The following is a 16,579-nucleotide window of genomic DNA, read 5'->3' as shown; positions in this document are numbered from 1 at the left end:
TTTTGAGTTCAACAGAGGAAATAAACTCATACAAGTTTGGAACCACTTACATTTTTGGATTAAGGTTGTTGTTGTTGTTGTTGTTTTTGCATTTTGTGCCAAGTTGCATGGAAACCATTGGGGTCATTGACCTTCAACACAGTTCCCAGCAGTTTAAAGAAGACCAGAATGCAGCAGGATGGGAAGCTTGACCTCACAGGTGATTCGAGTCTTTATTGTGAATTCTGGCACCTCAAAGCACTGTGATGTTTTGCTCGCACCCCGCTGAAGGTCCATGTGGCCCCCGGAACGTTCCGGCCCTGATTGACAGACACCTCTTGTGACTCCCTGCCCCAAAAAGGACAGAGGGGGTATGAGGTAGAGTACGCCCCCCTGCCGCCTCGCCGGCTCTTACTTTAGCTCTCTATCCCCGCTCCTTACTCTACTGGACACGCTTCTAGAACTTTCTCAACAGTGGGTTCCAGAAACTTAGCTCACATGTATATAAAGAGTGAAGAAGGCCTGATGCTCAGCAGATACAGCGAAAGCAGCGACGAGAAGTCAACACAAGTGGAGTAGATCTCCATACGCCAAGAGGATTTTAACACCGACGCTTTATACAGAAGACAATCATCAAGGTAATTCAACATGCTTGTTTTTTATCTTCATTTAAAATGCTTTTAAAAAATGTTACAATTGTATCAGAACCATTTGAATGGCGTTATTTTTATTTATTGATAATTTTCTAATTTTTACAACATTTTCCTTACTTTAAGAATTAAAGCTAAAAAACACGAGCAGCTTTAATGCGTTGCATTCAGAAGTGAAGAGCACATGTGTGCAAGCATGTCGGCTCTTTTCAGACAATTTGTTAAATTGGAGTAACTTAAAATATTATCCTAAAATGAGAATAGGTCGTATTGCATTAGTAAAACCCCCACAAATGGGGTAAAAAGATAGTTCAGGTCACATAATTGCACCATTTGCCTGCTGCTTCTGTGACATGTGACACTGCTTTGAGATTCACAGAGACAGGTGTTGAACACGTGCTGTAGATTCGACGGATCAGCTGTTGCTTCTTTATCAATCATTTAAAGTCTAAACGCTTTTGGCCAGAGATAATTAATAATCTTTTTTTTTTTTTTTTTTTCACCTTTTGAGTTGAATAATCTTTAAGTTTTACTTCATAGGAATTTTAGAATTGTAGTTATAAAAGAAACAAAAGCATTGTGGCACAAAATATTTATAGTATTAAATATCTGTGAATTTCCAGAGGAATATCACAGACAGAATAAAAAAAAAGATATATATCTTTTTATCTATATATATATATATATATATATATATATATATATATATATATATATAATTATTAAAATATCACTAAGTTGTCATTTCAACATCTGCCATTTCAACATGTTTAGTAAAGATAAATATAATATCGTTATTATTGATACCTAAATTTAAACTAAATCCATAAAATAACTGTTAAATAAAAAATCTAACATTTTATTTCGGCTAGTTTACCGAAGCAACAGCTCTCATTTTCATTTAGTTTAACTGTATGTACTAAAATAAGTATATAAATATAAAACTATAATACATAAAAAAATGATTATTTAATATTTTTACATTTATTTTCAACATTTTAGTTATTAATAATCTGTGTTTTTAATTAATAAGAATTTGAGTGATGAAAGTAAAAAAACTTTAATAGAGGATTGTATCATAAAACATTTTAGTATAAAATATATTTAGTTCACAGGCGTAATCCAAAAAAATACATTTGTTTGTTTTTTTCCAAATTTATTAAGACTTGATATTCCAGAATCCTTATTTATAATCCTGATTATGTATGTTTTATGCAGATGCCTGAGAACGCCACACAGCCCACGATGGAGGAGGAAGCAGAAACCTTCGCCTTCCAGGCTGAGATCGCTCAGCTCATGTCTCTCATCATCAACACTTTCTATTCCAACAAAGAGATCTTCCTCAGGGAGCTCATCTCCAACTCTTCAGATGTAAGTCAATCAGTGCGTTCTCCGTTTATGTGCCAATGTTCGTTCCAAAAATGCAATGCATATATCTTCAAAACAGGCGTTGGACAAGATCAGATATGAGAGCTTGACGGACCCTAGCAAACTCGACTCATGCAAGGACCTGAAGATTGAACTCATCCCCGATCAGAAAGAGCGCACGCTTACAGTCATCGACACCGGCATCGGCATGACCAAAGCTGACCTCATCAACAACCTGGGAACCATCGCCAAATCCGGCACCAAGGCCTTCATGGAGGCTCTGCAGGCCGGAGCGGACATCTCCATGATCGGTCAGTTCGGAGTGGGCTTCTATTCCGCCTACTTAGTGGCCGAGAAGGTCACGGTCATCACCAAACACAACGATGACGAGCAGTACATCTGGGAATCTGCAGCTGGTGGATCCTTCACAGTGAAGCCAGACTACGGTATGAGCCCTCATAAGTGTTTTATTGCTTTTTTAGTCTATAAAAGGACTGGAACTTGACTTATGCATTTGCTTTGGAATTACAGGTCCATCCATTGGGCGTGGCACCAAAGTCATTCTCCACCTTAAAGAGGATCAATCCGAATATGTTGAGGAGAAGCGCATCAAGGAAGTCGTGAAGAAGCACTCTCAGTTCATCGGTTACCCCATTACGCTCTTCGTAAGTCCTTGTACTTTGGTACAAGTACTGCAAACCTTGCTTCCTCTCCACTTGAACAAATAAACCATTGATTTTCATCTTGCAGGTTGAGAAACAGAGAGAGAAAGAGGTTGACCTTGAAGAAGGAGAAAAGGAGGAGGAGGTGGCGGCCGGCGATGAGAAAGACAAACCCAAGATTGAGGACTTGGGCGCCGATGAAGATGAAGACACCAAAGATGGTCAGAACAAGAGGAAGAAGAAGGTCAAGGAAAAGTACATTGACGCTCAGGAGCTGAACAAGACCAAGCCCCTGTGGACCCGTAACCCTGATGACATCACTAACGAGGAGTACGGCGAGTTCTACAAGAGTCTGAGCAACGACTGGGAGGACCACCTGGCTGTTAAGGTTGGTAGGAATATTGAGTCAGAAATGGATGGAGATCTTATTGAGTAGACTAGATGATTAAACCACCAATCGTCTTGTTTTTAAACCATTAATTGTCTTTTTGTTAATCCCCCAATCATCTTGTTTCAAACCACCAATATTCTTGTTTTTAAACCACCAATCATCTTGTTTTTAAACCACCAATCATTGAGTTTTTAAACCACCAATCATCTTGATTTTAAACCACCAATCGTCCTGTTTTTAAACCATCAATTTTCTTTTTGTTAAACCACCAATCGTCTTGTTGTTGCAGCACTTCTCAGTTGAGGGCCAATTGGAGTTCCGCGCTCTATTGTTTGTACCCAGAAGAGCCTCTTTTGACCTTTTCGAGAACAAGAAAAAAAGAAACAACATCAAGCTGTACGTGCGCAGGGTCTTTATCATGGACAACTGTGAGGAGCTCATTCCAGAATACCTCAGTAAGTGTCTTCATTTGCAAACAATTCCTAGAAATTATACATGTGATATTAATTTGACGAGTGAGTTTGGATGTAAACGAGTTCAACTTTCTTCACCAGACTTCATTAAGGGTGTTGTGGACTCTGAGGATCTGCCGCTCAACATCTCCAGAGAGATGCTTCAGCAGAGCAAGATCCTGAAGGTCATCCGCAAGAACCTGGTCAAGAAGTGTCTGGAGCTCTTCATCGAACTCTCCGAGGACAAAGACAACTACAAGAAGTTCTACGAGCAGTTCTCCAAGAACATCAAGGTGTGTTCACTTTTCGAGAAGTTATTGAAAATCACATCTATCATACTTCCAGGCTAAAATGGATTTTCCCAATTGCAGCTGGGCATCCATGAAGACTCCCAGAACAGGAAGAAACTCTCAGAGCTGCTTCGCTATTACACATCATCTTCTGGAGACGAGATGGTGTCCCTCAAGGACTATGTGTCTCGCATGAAGGACAGTCAGAAGCACATCTACTACATCACTGGTTAGTATTTGGGAATATTAATTTAAACATTATTTTAACACACAATTCATTTTCTTATAAACCTTGCTCTTCTTCTTCTTCTCCAAAGGTGAGACTAAAGATCAGGTGGCCAACTCTGCTTTTGTGGAGCGTCTGCGTAAAGCCGGTCTGGAGGTGATCTACATGATCGAGCCCATCGATGAATACTGCGTCCAGCAGCTGAAGGAATACGATGGCAAGAACCTGGTTTCAGTGACCAAAGAGGGTCTGGAGCTGCCCGAGGACGAGGAGGAGAAGAAGAAGCAGGAAGATTTAAAGGCCAAATATGAGAACTTATGCAAGATCATGAAAGACATCCTGGACAAAAAGATTGAGAAGGTATGAGCCGTTAGCATGCGAGACTTTGGTTTTGAAGTGCACACTCTTCAGAGCCATTAAATGATAGTGTGTCCAAACAGGTGACCGTCTCAAACCGTCTGGTGGCTTCGCCCTGCTGTATCGTCACAAGCACCTACGGATGGACGGCCAACATGGAGAGGATCATGAAGTCTCAGGCCTTGAGGGATAACTCCACCATGGGCTACATGACCGCTAAAAAGCACCTAGAGATCAACCCCGTCCATCCCATCGTCGAGACCCTCAGAGACAAAGCAGAAGCTGACAAGAACGACAAGGCTGTGAAAGACTTGGTGATCCTGCTGTTCGAAACCGCTCTGCTTTCCTCTGGATTCACTCTGGAAGACCCACAAACACACGCCAACCGCATCTACAGGATGATCAAACTTGGTCTTGGTAAGATGATGGATGACTTCAAAAATTAAACATTTATACACACTAGCCTAGAGTTTATCACCATTATTAATGCATTAATAGTTATTGGTAAAATATCAGTCCACCACTACACTCTCAATTTTTTGCATCTAGAACCATCAATAGAACCTTTCCAATGCATAGTGGGAAAAAAAAGTGTCTTAAGATGATTAAAATGCACTTCACACTGACAAATAATGTTTTATTTTTTATTTTTATTATCCACTTAAACATTTCAGTCCACCATTAGACTCTTAAAAATAAAGGTTGACTTTGATTCCAGGAAGAACCTTTAACATCCATGGAACCTTTCCATTGAACTTAATGTTCTTTCTAATGGAAAAAATAGGTTAAAATGTTCTTCACACTTATAAAAAATGATTCTTTTAAGAACTGTTCAATGAAAGGTTCTTTGGGAAACCAAAAATGGTTCTTGTAAAGCCTTTATTTTTAAGGGTGTAGTCATAAATGAAATTTCATTGTGAAAAAATGACTTAATTATATTTAATCTCTTCTCTTTCAGGCATTGATGATGATGAATCTACTGTAGAAGACATTACTCAACCTGCTGAAGAAGACATGCCGGTTCTAGAAGGCGATGAAGACAGTTCTAGAATGGAGGAAGTTGACTAAAGAGTTTAAGTGTAAATAGCGCTAAACTGTTAATGCATTTAATTTATTACTTTTGTAAAAACAATCCAAAAGAGAAACGTTAACTAGCTAAATGAATTTCTTGTAATGCTTTTTTGTGTGTTTGTAGTTACTGTACCAAAAAAAAAAATCGAATTTTCTGACCTTTTATAATAAAAATTTTTCGTTGTTGTTGTTTTTAGTTTTTTTTTTTTTTTTTTTTTGTAAACCAAAGATGAAAGTTTTTAATAAATGAATGATAAAGATGATCTGGAGTCACTTTTTATTTCGCTTCAAACGATCTAGAAATTTCACCTCAGTTTCGGCCACGCCCCTTTAACGGTTGTAAACGGAGGCGCGCGGGGATGATTGACAGTCAAGCCTCTCCCCCTGCGTCCATTGGAAAGCGTTGAGAAGATTCGAGAGATTTCTGGAGCGTCCGCGCTCCCGTATTTACGTATATAAGAGGATCCCCCGGAGCTCAGTGACAGCTGAGGAGAAAACTCTACAAGCCTTAAAGACAGCAGCTTAATATAACTTACTCTAACACACCGTTCAAGGTAAGAATACAGACTCTAAATAACATCCCGACTCACTTAACTTTTATCTCTTTTCGCCGTGATATTCGCCGTTTATTCGCGCTTCATCTGTTCGTCAACACTCTTTTGACAGTTGAGAAACCGCTGCGCTAGTTTTTTAATTTCCTATCTCAATTTCAAATGTGTTTCAACATCATTAGGTTGCTGTTAGTGTGTTTAAATCACCATATTGCAGTCCTCAGACCATCTGGAGTTGTTAAATTACCTCAGAGGATTTCCATCAGATTAAACGTTAAATGCGCTTATGAACGCATTCGAGGAGTTATTACACATGCACGGACCTCATTATATGTGATTTTATAGACGTTGTTGATATTATTAAAGCTTAAAGTGTAACAGAATGCACTGGTGTTTTTAATATCTGAAAAGTATGCAGTTCAGTGTCTAATTCACTTATTTGTGCCGCATGTTAAAGAGTTTAGTATCTTCTAGAAGCTTGTAATGAGCGGCTCGGACCGATAGGAGGCGCTCGAGTTCCGCCTTTGCGTGGGACTCAATATATTAGAATATAGAATTAATGCATGTGAATTAAACCATGTTATGATTCTTAAATGACTTAGAAAGGTTATACAGTATAGTATAACTTTTAAAATATTTTTAAGTAGCCATTAATGGAACATAATTATTGCAAAATAGTAAATAAACATTATTGAACTAAAACGGAGAAGATCTATTTAAAAAAGAAAATGTATTATTGACTGATTAATATTATAATTTTTTTTAAGTGGCTATTAATGGATTATAATTATTGCACAAATAGTATTTGGTACCAAACGATCTCCTCAAAGTATTAAATAAATAGTAAAACTATTAGTTTAGTCAGTAATTAATTAAAAATAATACAACAATGCTTTTTAAATGAATGCAAATTAATTATTAAATCTTTTTTTAAACAATTGCATTGATCATGCATTTTTATGAAATGCATTTATTCAGTAATGTCTTCATTTAAACAATTTTACTTGGTTCAAAAAAAATTTTTTTTTTTTTTTACTGACTGATTAATATATATATATATATATATATATATATATATATATATATATATAAGTGGCAATTAATGGGCTATAATTATTGCACAAATAGTATTAAATACCAATCAACCTCCTCAAAATAATAAATAAATATTTAACTACAATGCATCAGAAATTAGTATTATTTGTTCTGAAATTAGTTCCTCTTTTGCTTCTATAAGCCGAGCTTCAGTGCTTTCACTTTCAATTTCTGGATCTTGTTGATAACTTTATCTGGTTTTGCTTTCATACATCTACACACTTTTCACTTTTTAAGACAAAAACAATAGTTGGATTTATTGCGTAACACCCTAGAATACAACTGTATAATAAGAGTGTGTTTGTGTTCCAGATGCCGGAGGAACACGAGCAGCCGATGATGGAGGAGGAAGCAGAAACCTTCGCCTTCCAGGCTGAGATCGCTCAGCTCATGTCTCTCATCATCAACACTTTCTATTCCAACAAAGAGATCTTCCTCAGGGAGCTCATCTCCAACTCTTCAGATGTACGCATCTGTGCTGTCAAAGACTTGAGTAATAGTATAGTGACTAGTGAGTAACGTAGTAATAACCCTAACTACATTCAAAGTGTGCATACTCATATCTATACTCGATAACACTACAAAAAGAAAATCGATGTTTAATTTGTTTATTAATGATTATGCATAAATCGGAATTTAAAATAACGTCAAATCACAACAATATATATTTTTTAATATTAATTAGCTAATGCATTTTTTTCTGAAACTAGACTAGGTTTAGTCAGTCAATAGATTAAACAAAAATAAGTGAAGTTATTTAGTTATTATATTAAATATTATCAGTTAATATCACTATATTAACAGTGATTTAAGGTAATATTTCAGGAATTGCGCATTTGCATGTTTAATGTTGATTAATGACATGCTGATAAAGAAATATTTGTAATATATCCTTTTTTAATTTTTAAAACAATTTTCATAATCATTAAATTATGTATAATAAATTAAGGTTAAGTTAAACAAAAATGTTTTTTAATTTATTTTTTTATTTTTTCAATTTTTACTTCAAGGCTACATTGTGATTATTGTTGACCGTTTAGTCAGTAATAAATTAATAAAAGAATAAGCATGTTGCTTATTATAAATAAACCATATTAAACAATTGCATTTAATCTTCAGTAAACATGTCTTAAGCTATTTTACTTTATTTTTGTATTTTTATTATATATATTTTAAATTAATTATTGTTATTTTTATTACTGACTTGTACATCTGTAATAAAGCACATCACAAGCAATTTAACAGAAGGTGTTTTTAAAAATAATACTACAAATTAATATTATAAAACATTATATAAAAAAATGACATGTAGGTTTCAAGATTTTTTAGTAAGTAAAGTTTTTAGCAAGTAAATATTACATAAAAAAAAAAAAAAAAAACATTTAAATACAAATAATTGAAGGCTACGTGCCATTAAAAAAAAAAAGTAATTATTACAATTATTGGTTTCTTAAAATCAATATAACAGAGTGTTTTAAACTAGTAATATAAATTAATATACTTAAATAAAAGTATAAAAATAGCATGTAGCTTTCAAGTGTTGCTTTTAAGTAAACATTACTTCAGTAAAAACATAAACAGTGAGTAATAAAATTATAAAAAACAAAGAAGCATGTTACAAAAATATAACAATAATATAACGCATAATAATAATGAAGTCACATAAAAAAAAAAAAGAATTGCTTCAGTAATCATGTCCTTAAGCAATTTTTCTTGAAAAATACTTACTTTTTTTTATTAATGAGTGATTCATAAGTAATAACAACGAAGCACATTACAAGAAATAGGAATTTTAATGCAAAATAGTAATGATAATTAACTCATATATTAAAAAAAGCTTTCATCTTTTTCACGTAAACACTCATTAATAAAATAAAATATACAAAGATGCACATGACATTTTCTGTCTTATAAACGCTGCTTAATTGATCTAAAGGAACTGTAAAACTAAATTAAATATTATTACCTTCCACCAGGCTCTGGATAAAATCCGCTATGAGAGTCTCACAGACCCGAGCAAGCTGGACTCAGGAAAAGACCTTAAAATCGAAATCATTCCCAACAAACAAGAGCGCACGCTGACCCTCATCGACACCGGCATCGGCATGACCAAAGCTGACCTCATCAACAACCTGGGAACCATCGCCAAATCCGGCACCAAGGCCTTCATGGAGGCTTTGCAGGCCGGAGCGGACATCTCCATGATCGGTCAGTTCGGAGTGGGCTTCTATTCCGCCTACTTAGTGGCCGAGAAGGTCACGGTCATCACCAAACACAACGATGACGAGCAGTACGCCTGGGAGTCGTCCGCCGGAGGATCCTTCACTGTTAAAGTGGACAGCTGTGAGTGTGGTGTGATCCTGTGATCGATTCGACTGAAACGCTGTGAGCTGCAGGTTAACGGATGTTTGTGTCTCTGCAGCCGAACCGATCGGTCGAGGAACGAAGGTGATCCTGCATCTGAAGGAGGATCAGACGGAGTACATCGAAGAGCGACGGATCAAAGAGATCGTCAAGAAGCACTCGCAGTTCATCGGATACCCCATCACACTCTTCGTAAGCGCTTTGACTCGTTAATCGAAAAATAAGGCAGTCACAAACTCTGTTTTTAGTCTTCCATGAGTTAATATTTCAATAATATTAAACGTTTATCCTTCTCTGTTGGTTATAAATGACATGCGTCTAAACAAATTATTATTATCATTTTAAAATATACTAATTAAACATTTGTATTATATATTTTTCATATTTTAAATATTTTTTAATTTTTTTTACATTTAAAAAAATTTATATAATTTTGTAAATTTGTGTAAATAAAAAATATAATTAATTAATAACTTAAAAAAGGTGATATTTCAGTAATTTAATAACACATTCTCCTGTTTATGCTTCTTTAATGTTTATTACTGACATGCAGATAAACAATTATATATATATATATATATATATATATATATATATATATATATATATATATATATATATATATATATATATATATATATATATATTTATTTTATTTTTTTTCATTTTTAAAACATTAAATATTTTAAAAGATTTGATGTTTGTATAATTAAAACTTTAGTAGCTTGTAAATTATAGTTAAATATTAATATTTCAGTAATTTAACAACATACATGTGGTCACATGACATGCATCTCGACAATTAAATTTTTTTACATTTCTTAAACCATAGATTATTTTTTATATTTAAAAAAAATTATATAAAAAATTCAAATGTATATAAAAAATATAGTTAAATTGTTATATCAACTTAATTAATATTTGAATAATTTAGGAACACATTCACATGTTTATGGTGTTTTGATTCCTGTAAAAGGTTTCATGACACACATCTAAACAAATTAAATTCCTTTTTTCCCCCTTTTTTAATCTTAAATATACTAATTAAATATTTGTAAAATATTTTATAATATTGATTACATTTATAATGTGTCTTTTACATTTAAAGACCGTTTTAAAATAAAAAGCTTGTATAAATAAAAAACAAACAGTAGCTTATTAAACAAAGTTAAATTAACTTCAAAGGCAATAATTCAGTGATTTAATAACACATTCCAATGTTTATGCTTCTCAAATCTTACATGTAAAGACATTAAATATTTATTTTTTAAATCTTATCCTCAAAAATAAATGAAAACATCAGCAGCAAATATTCACGAAGGATCCTGAATTATATAATTATATCCCAACATTCATAGAAACGGACTTATTTAGCTCTTGATTGCATCTGTGCAAATCTAAAAGCCTCACGTGCAGCTTTTGTTTGAACGATTCGATCATCTCAGGTCGAGAAGGAGCGAGACAAAGAGGTGAGCGACGACGAGGCGGAGGAAGAGGAGAAGGAGGAGAAGAAGAAGGAGGAAGAGAAGGACGAGGACAAGCCCGAGATCGAAGACGTGGGCTCCGACGACGAGGACCACGAAGACAAGAAGAAGAAGAAGAAGAAGATCAAGGAGAAGTACATCGACCAGGAGGAGCTGAACAAGACCAAGCCCCTGTGGACCCGAAACCCTGATGACATCACTAACGAGGAGTACGGCGAATTCTACAAGAGTCTGACCAACGACTGGGAGGACCACCTGGCCGTCAAGGTGACCACAAACTCTTCTCTCCATCCATGTGTGTTAGTTAGGATCGGACCAGATCTGTCTGAGATGCAACTATCTGAAATCTGAGTCAAAAATTAAATACTTTAAACTTGTTCAAATGAATTCTTAGCAATACATATTACTAATCAAACATGAAGCTTACGATTGGAAAAAGGTACGTTGCATTTAATTTCCCTCAGTTGTACTCAGCTCGTTAGTGTGCTATAAAGAAGATAACTTCGCTAAATATTAGCCTTCATACTCATATTTTACTTATTTACCTGTTAGTGATGTTTTAATTATTTAGCATATATTTAAATAAATCTGTTATTAGAGCAAAGGTCATGAGAGCCACTGTTTAATATATTATATATAACAAATATAATTTAAATTTTTAGAATTTAAAAACTTTATTATGTGCATTTGCATATAATTTTTTTTTTTTTTTTTAGTGTTTATTTATTTTTTTATTTTTTTTGGGAATAGTAATTTAATCTAAGTTTGGTCTCTGTTGTTGATTATGTGAAAGAGCTCCCTATAGCTTCCATAGATTTTAATCCCTTAGATTTTTTTATTATTATTATAAATTAAATGTATTTAAAGAAAAGCTATTTCTTAAAAATACAAAAAAAAAAAAAAAAATGAATAAATCATTTAAAAAAATTAATAAAATGGAAAATATTTATTTATTTATTTGTAGGTTTTGCTTTTTTTTTACTCATTCAATGAGACTTGATGATAAAAATGATATTTTAAAATAATATTTAACATGCAACATTTTTATTTCCTAAAGAACTGACACCACACATAACAAAGAGATCATGTGACGACGTAGCATGCTATTGATCAGAGTGTTTGTGGTTGCGATATTAAACACATGACGCATCGCAGGCGCAGGACTCTGTCCCAAACATCCCGTTCTCCTGAACTCTGACCTTCTCTCCTCGCAGCACTTCTCTGTGGAGGGTCAGCTGGAGTTCCGCGCGCTGCTCTTTGTGCCTCGCAGAGCTCCCTTCGATCTGTTCGAGAACAAGAAGAAGAAGAACAACATCAAGCTGTACGTGCGCAGGGTCTTCATCATGGACAACTGTGACGAGCTCATCCCAGAATACCTCAGTAAGTGTCTGAATCCAGGAGGAGGTATCTCCCAGGATCCTCAGAGCCTAATGTGATCTCTGTCTCCTTCACCAGACTTCATTAAGGGTGTTGTGGACTCTGAGGATCTGCCGCTCAACATCTCCAGAGAGATGCTTCAGCAGAGCAAGATCCTGAAGGTCATCCGCAAGAACCTGGTCAAGAAGTGTCTGGAGCTCTTCACCGAACTCTCCGAGGACAAAGACAACTACAAGAAATACTACGAGCAGTTCTCCAAGAACATCAAGGTGAGCAGACGACTCGGCGTCGTTTCTACACTAGAGATGGATTCAAAGCAGCTTCAACAGAGATAAAGAGGAAAATAACAGCTTTAATGTCACAAAATCCATCACTTGTACCATATTCTGATTCTGAGTCATTCTGATAAACTCGGTTCAGTTCACTGTAACAGGATAAAGGTGATTAAATACTGCACTGCATTTTACAAAAGCACATTAAAATTAAAACGAATTTTTTTTTTAATAAATAAAATATTGATGCACTCGTTAACTTAAAAACATCAATGTTAGAAATTTAAAACTTTATTGTAAATAGTAACTAAAAAGATTTTTTTTTTTTTTTGAAGCATATTTATAAACATAAATGTTTAAAAGTCGATAGCTTGAATACCCAATTTGTTAGTTATATTTATCTTTTTTTATTTATTTATTTTTATTATTTTTAATTCACTATATATTTAGTTTAATATTTTATTATTATTTATTTTTATTATGTTGATAGCTTGAATACCAAATTTGTTATATATATATATATACATATATATATTTTTTTTTTTCACTATCTATTTAATTTAATATTTTATTATTTATTTTTATTTATTATGTTGATAGCTTGAATACCAAATTTGTTATTTATATATATATATATATATATATATATATATATATATATATATATATATATATATATATATATATATATTTTTTTTTATTCACTATCTATTTAATTTAATATTTTATTATTATTATTTTTTTATTATTTATTATGTCCCTCAAATTTTACATTTCATGTTAAAAGCCCCAATTTAAGCTGTGAAAGATCATTATTTGGAAAATATTTAGTTTTATTAAATATTTATCACTTTTGTTAGCTGTATTTGAGCTATATTTATTTTTTTTTAAAAATACAACCTTATTGCAAATTGCTACAAAAAAGCAAAAACCTCAGATTCTTTAATGTGTCTAAAACACAACAGTTCTGAATTCAGTGCAGTCAGATTGATAATATTATTGAACATCACTCGTCTTTAAATGAAGAGTCATAACTGAAGAGTATTTTCCCGCCACACAGCTGGGCATCCATGAAGACTCCCAGAACAGGAAGAAACTCTCAGAGCTGCTCCGCTATTACACATCGTCTTCTGGAGACGAGATGGTGTCCCTCAAGGACTATGTGTCTCGCATGAAGGACAGTCAGAAGCACATCTACTACATCACTGGTACAGACACACTGAGCTCTCCATGCTCTGCACATCACTGCATTCATGACTGTAACTCACGCTTGCTCTTCTTCTTCTTCTCCAAAGGTGAGACTAAAGATCAGGTGGCCAACTCTGCTTTTGTGGAGCGTCTGCGTAAAGCCGGTCTGGAGGTGATCTACATGATCGAGCCCATCGATGAATACTGCGTCCAGCAGCTGAAGGAGTTCGAGGGAAAGAACCTGGTTTCGGTGACCAAAGAGGGTCTGGAGCTGCCCGAGGACGAGGAGGAGAAGAAGAAGCAGGAGGAGAAGAAGGCCACGTTTGAGAACCTGTGCAAGATCATGAAAGACATCCTGGAGAAGAAAGTGGAGAAGGTACAGATCAACTATAACGTATTAAACATATAAAAGATGTAGGTTTCATCCAACTCACATATTATACACATATAAAACATTATTTGGAGAATATTTATTTGATGTTACATTTACATCCCACTACATTTTGCTGTATATTTTAAATAATTCTTATTTTAATCATTTGTTATTTTGAAAAATATTTGATTTCATTTTTTTTTCTACTCTCTAGAGTTTTATTTATTTTATGTATTTTTCTCTGTTTTAAAAACTATTTAGTTTTATCTTGTATTTTGTTAATTATTTGTTTTTTTTAACACTGTTCCTAAAGTGTAAAATATTTTTATCTATTTTTTTTATTAATTTAAATCTGTATTTTTATCTCTTGTTAAATCTAATTAATCTATTTAGTTTAACCTTACATTATAATTAATTCAAAAAAAATTTAACTATGTTCCTAAAATGTAAAAGGGTGTTATTTTTATTTTCAAAATTACATTTTAATCTCCATTTTATTTTATTTGTTGTATTTTTATTAAAAAGTAATCAAATCAAATTTATCTATTTAGCTTGATCTTATATTTAGTTAATTACTTATTTATTTATACACTATTCCTAAAATGCTAAAGTTTTTTAAATAAAATTAATAAAAACTCTATTTTATTTATTTGTTCTTTTATTTATTTTAAAAAAAAATCTAATTTATCTATTTAGTTTAATCTTATATTTTGTTAATTATTTAATTTTTTTTTCAACTATGTTTCTAAAATGTAAAAGGTTTTTATCTTTTTATTTATTAATTTTAACCTTATTTATATTAATTCCATGTAATTTGTCAGTATTTTAAACAGATTTTATATTTAAATCATTTGCACATTTTCCCTAAAATTTAAATGGCAGCTATATATTTCAAAATGCATGTCAAATATAATTCAGAAACTAAATATCTTTAATTACTCAGTTAAATCTTTTACACTGATTTTTGCACCCCTGATCTCGAATCTCTGTTGATCTGTGCGTCAGGTGACCGTCTCGAACCGTCTGGTGTCTTCGCCCTGCTGTATCGTCACAAGCACCTACGGCTGGACGGCAAACATGGAGCGGATCATGAAGGCCCAGGCTCTGAGGGATAACTCCACCATGGGCTACATGGCAGCCAAGAAGCACCTGGAGATCAACCCCGATCACCCCATCGTCCAGACGCTCCGCCAGAAAGCAGAAGCCGACAAGAACGACAAATCAGTGAAGGATCTGGTGATCCTGCTGTTCGAGACGGCTCTGCTCTCCTCGGGCTTCACGCTGGACGACCCACAGACACACTCCAACCGCATCTACAGGATGATCAAACTGGGCTTAGGTGCGTCTGAGAACTCAAACACAGCAGATTGCATTTCCCAAACCAGCATCTAAACCAGGTTTGTGTTTCAGGCATCGACGAGGACGACGTGTGCACAGAAGAGCCGAGCTCGGCCCCCGTCGAGGACATGCCTGCGCTGGAGGGAGACGAGGACGCGTCCCGCATGGAGGAGGTCGACTGACCGACTGACCGCTTCGTCTGGAAACAGATTCTTGCTCCGATCACTGATTCAGTTCATGTTCATTCCAGCTTTGTTTGTAAAAGCTCTCGCTATGCCACATTCCCTTTTTATATTCGTTTGAGTTGTGTATACACTTGTTTTGTATTTATTAATTAACATTCCAATGTTGATTTTGAGTGTTTGAATGTAACTTAAACTCTGATACTGTATTATTAACAAGACGGGATCCTGAAATAAAGCTTGCTGTATCAGAAACACTCCTCCTGCGTCTGAATCTGTTCCTTTTACAAGTTTTTTATTCTTTTAAATTTTTATCTACTTAATCTTTCATTTATCTCACATATTTAATTGATGCATTTATTTTTAAATGTACTCATTCATGCATTTAATTATTGTGTTTTTAAGACACACAATACATTGAAGGCTGTTTTTAGGACCTTGACATTTTTTAGGGTTTTTAAAAATATTTTATTGAAAATATGACTGTAATACAGTAAATGAAAATAATTAAAATGAGGCGTTCTTATTATCAACTTCAACATAAAAAGGGTTTAAAAATATACAACCTTATTGTAACTTACTAATAAATACATTATGAAAATATTTATAATAATATAAATGTGTTAACAATTACAGCTTTATTAAAAATATTAAGCCATATGAAAACCATTCTATCTAGACGTGTAAGAGACGGCATCAATTTAATTAAATATTACAGTAATATATTATATTTTATAAATTAATTTTTTAAACAAAAAAAAAAATTATCTTTTTTTTTCTTGGAAACAAAAACTAAAAAAAAGTTTTAATAAAACCTTATTGAAAATTGTTGTAAAAGCAACTTTAATAACAGGAAAATAAAGAAATAAATGGTTTGATAAAAACAAATATAGTTAATATGCAGTGCTT

The 16,579-nt window shown here is 33.6% G+C and overlaps 2 protein-coding genes across 3 annotated transcripts; both read left to right on the top strand.

The window, feature by feature from the left end:
* Positions 1–437: 437 nt before the first annotated feature.
* LOC113081521 (heat shock protein HSP 90-alpha 1-like) lies at positions 438–5,599 on the top strand. 2 transcript variants are annotated; one of them, XM_026253595.1, is made up of 11 exons: positions 438–617; positions 1,848–2,000; positions 2,077–2,443; positions 2,529–2,662; positions 2,748–3,047; positions 3,340–3,505; positions 3,605–3,795; positions 3,874–4,021; positions 4,110–4,378; positions 4,459–4,792; positions 5,334–5,598. In XM_026253595.1, exons 2-11 carry the CDS (start codon positions 1,848–1,850, stop codon positions 5,441–5,443), a joined length of 2,172 nt encoding a protein of 723 aa, XP_026109380.1. In that variant the 5' UTR covers positions 438–617; the 3' UTR covers positions 5,444–5,598. The 2 variants fall into 2 exon arrangements, with proteins under 2 accessions (XP_026109380.1, XP_026109379.1); XM_026253594.1 differs by lacking the exon at positions 438–617 and having other exon boundaries at positions 1,842–2,000; positions 5,334–5,599.
* A 1,805-nt stretch (positions 5,600–7,404) lies between these two features.
* LOC113081520 (heat shock protein HSP 90-alpha) lies at positions 7,405–15,923 on the top strand. The gene is made up of 10 exons (XM_026253593.1): positions 7,405–7,557; positions 9,069–9,435; positions 9,515–9,648; positions 10,902–11,207; positions 12,155–12,320; positions 12,396–12,586; positions 13,650–13,797; positions 13,885–14,153; positions 15,156–15,489; positions 15,561–15,923. Exons 1-10 carry the CDS (start codon positions 7,405–7,407, stop codon positions 15,668–15,670), a joined length of 2,178 nt encoding a protein of 725 aa, XP_026109378.1. The 3' UTR covers positions 15,671–15,923.
* Positions 15,924–16,579: the final 656 nt, after the last annotated feature.

This window comes from Carassius auratus, unplaced genomic scaffold (genome assembly GCF_003368295.1).
Source record: "Carassius auratus strain Wakin unplaced genomic scaffold, ASM336829v1 scaf_tig00034518, whole genome shotgun sequence".
NCBI classification, from domain to species: domain Eukaryota; kingdom Metazoa; phylum Chordata; class Actinopteri; order Cypriniformes; family Cyprinidae; genus Carassius; species Carassius auratus.
Note: the sequence above shows the minus strand (reverse complement) of the source record. Positions and strands in the feature narration are given on the sequence as shown.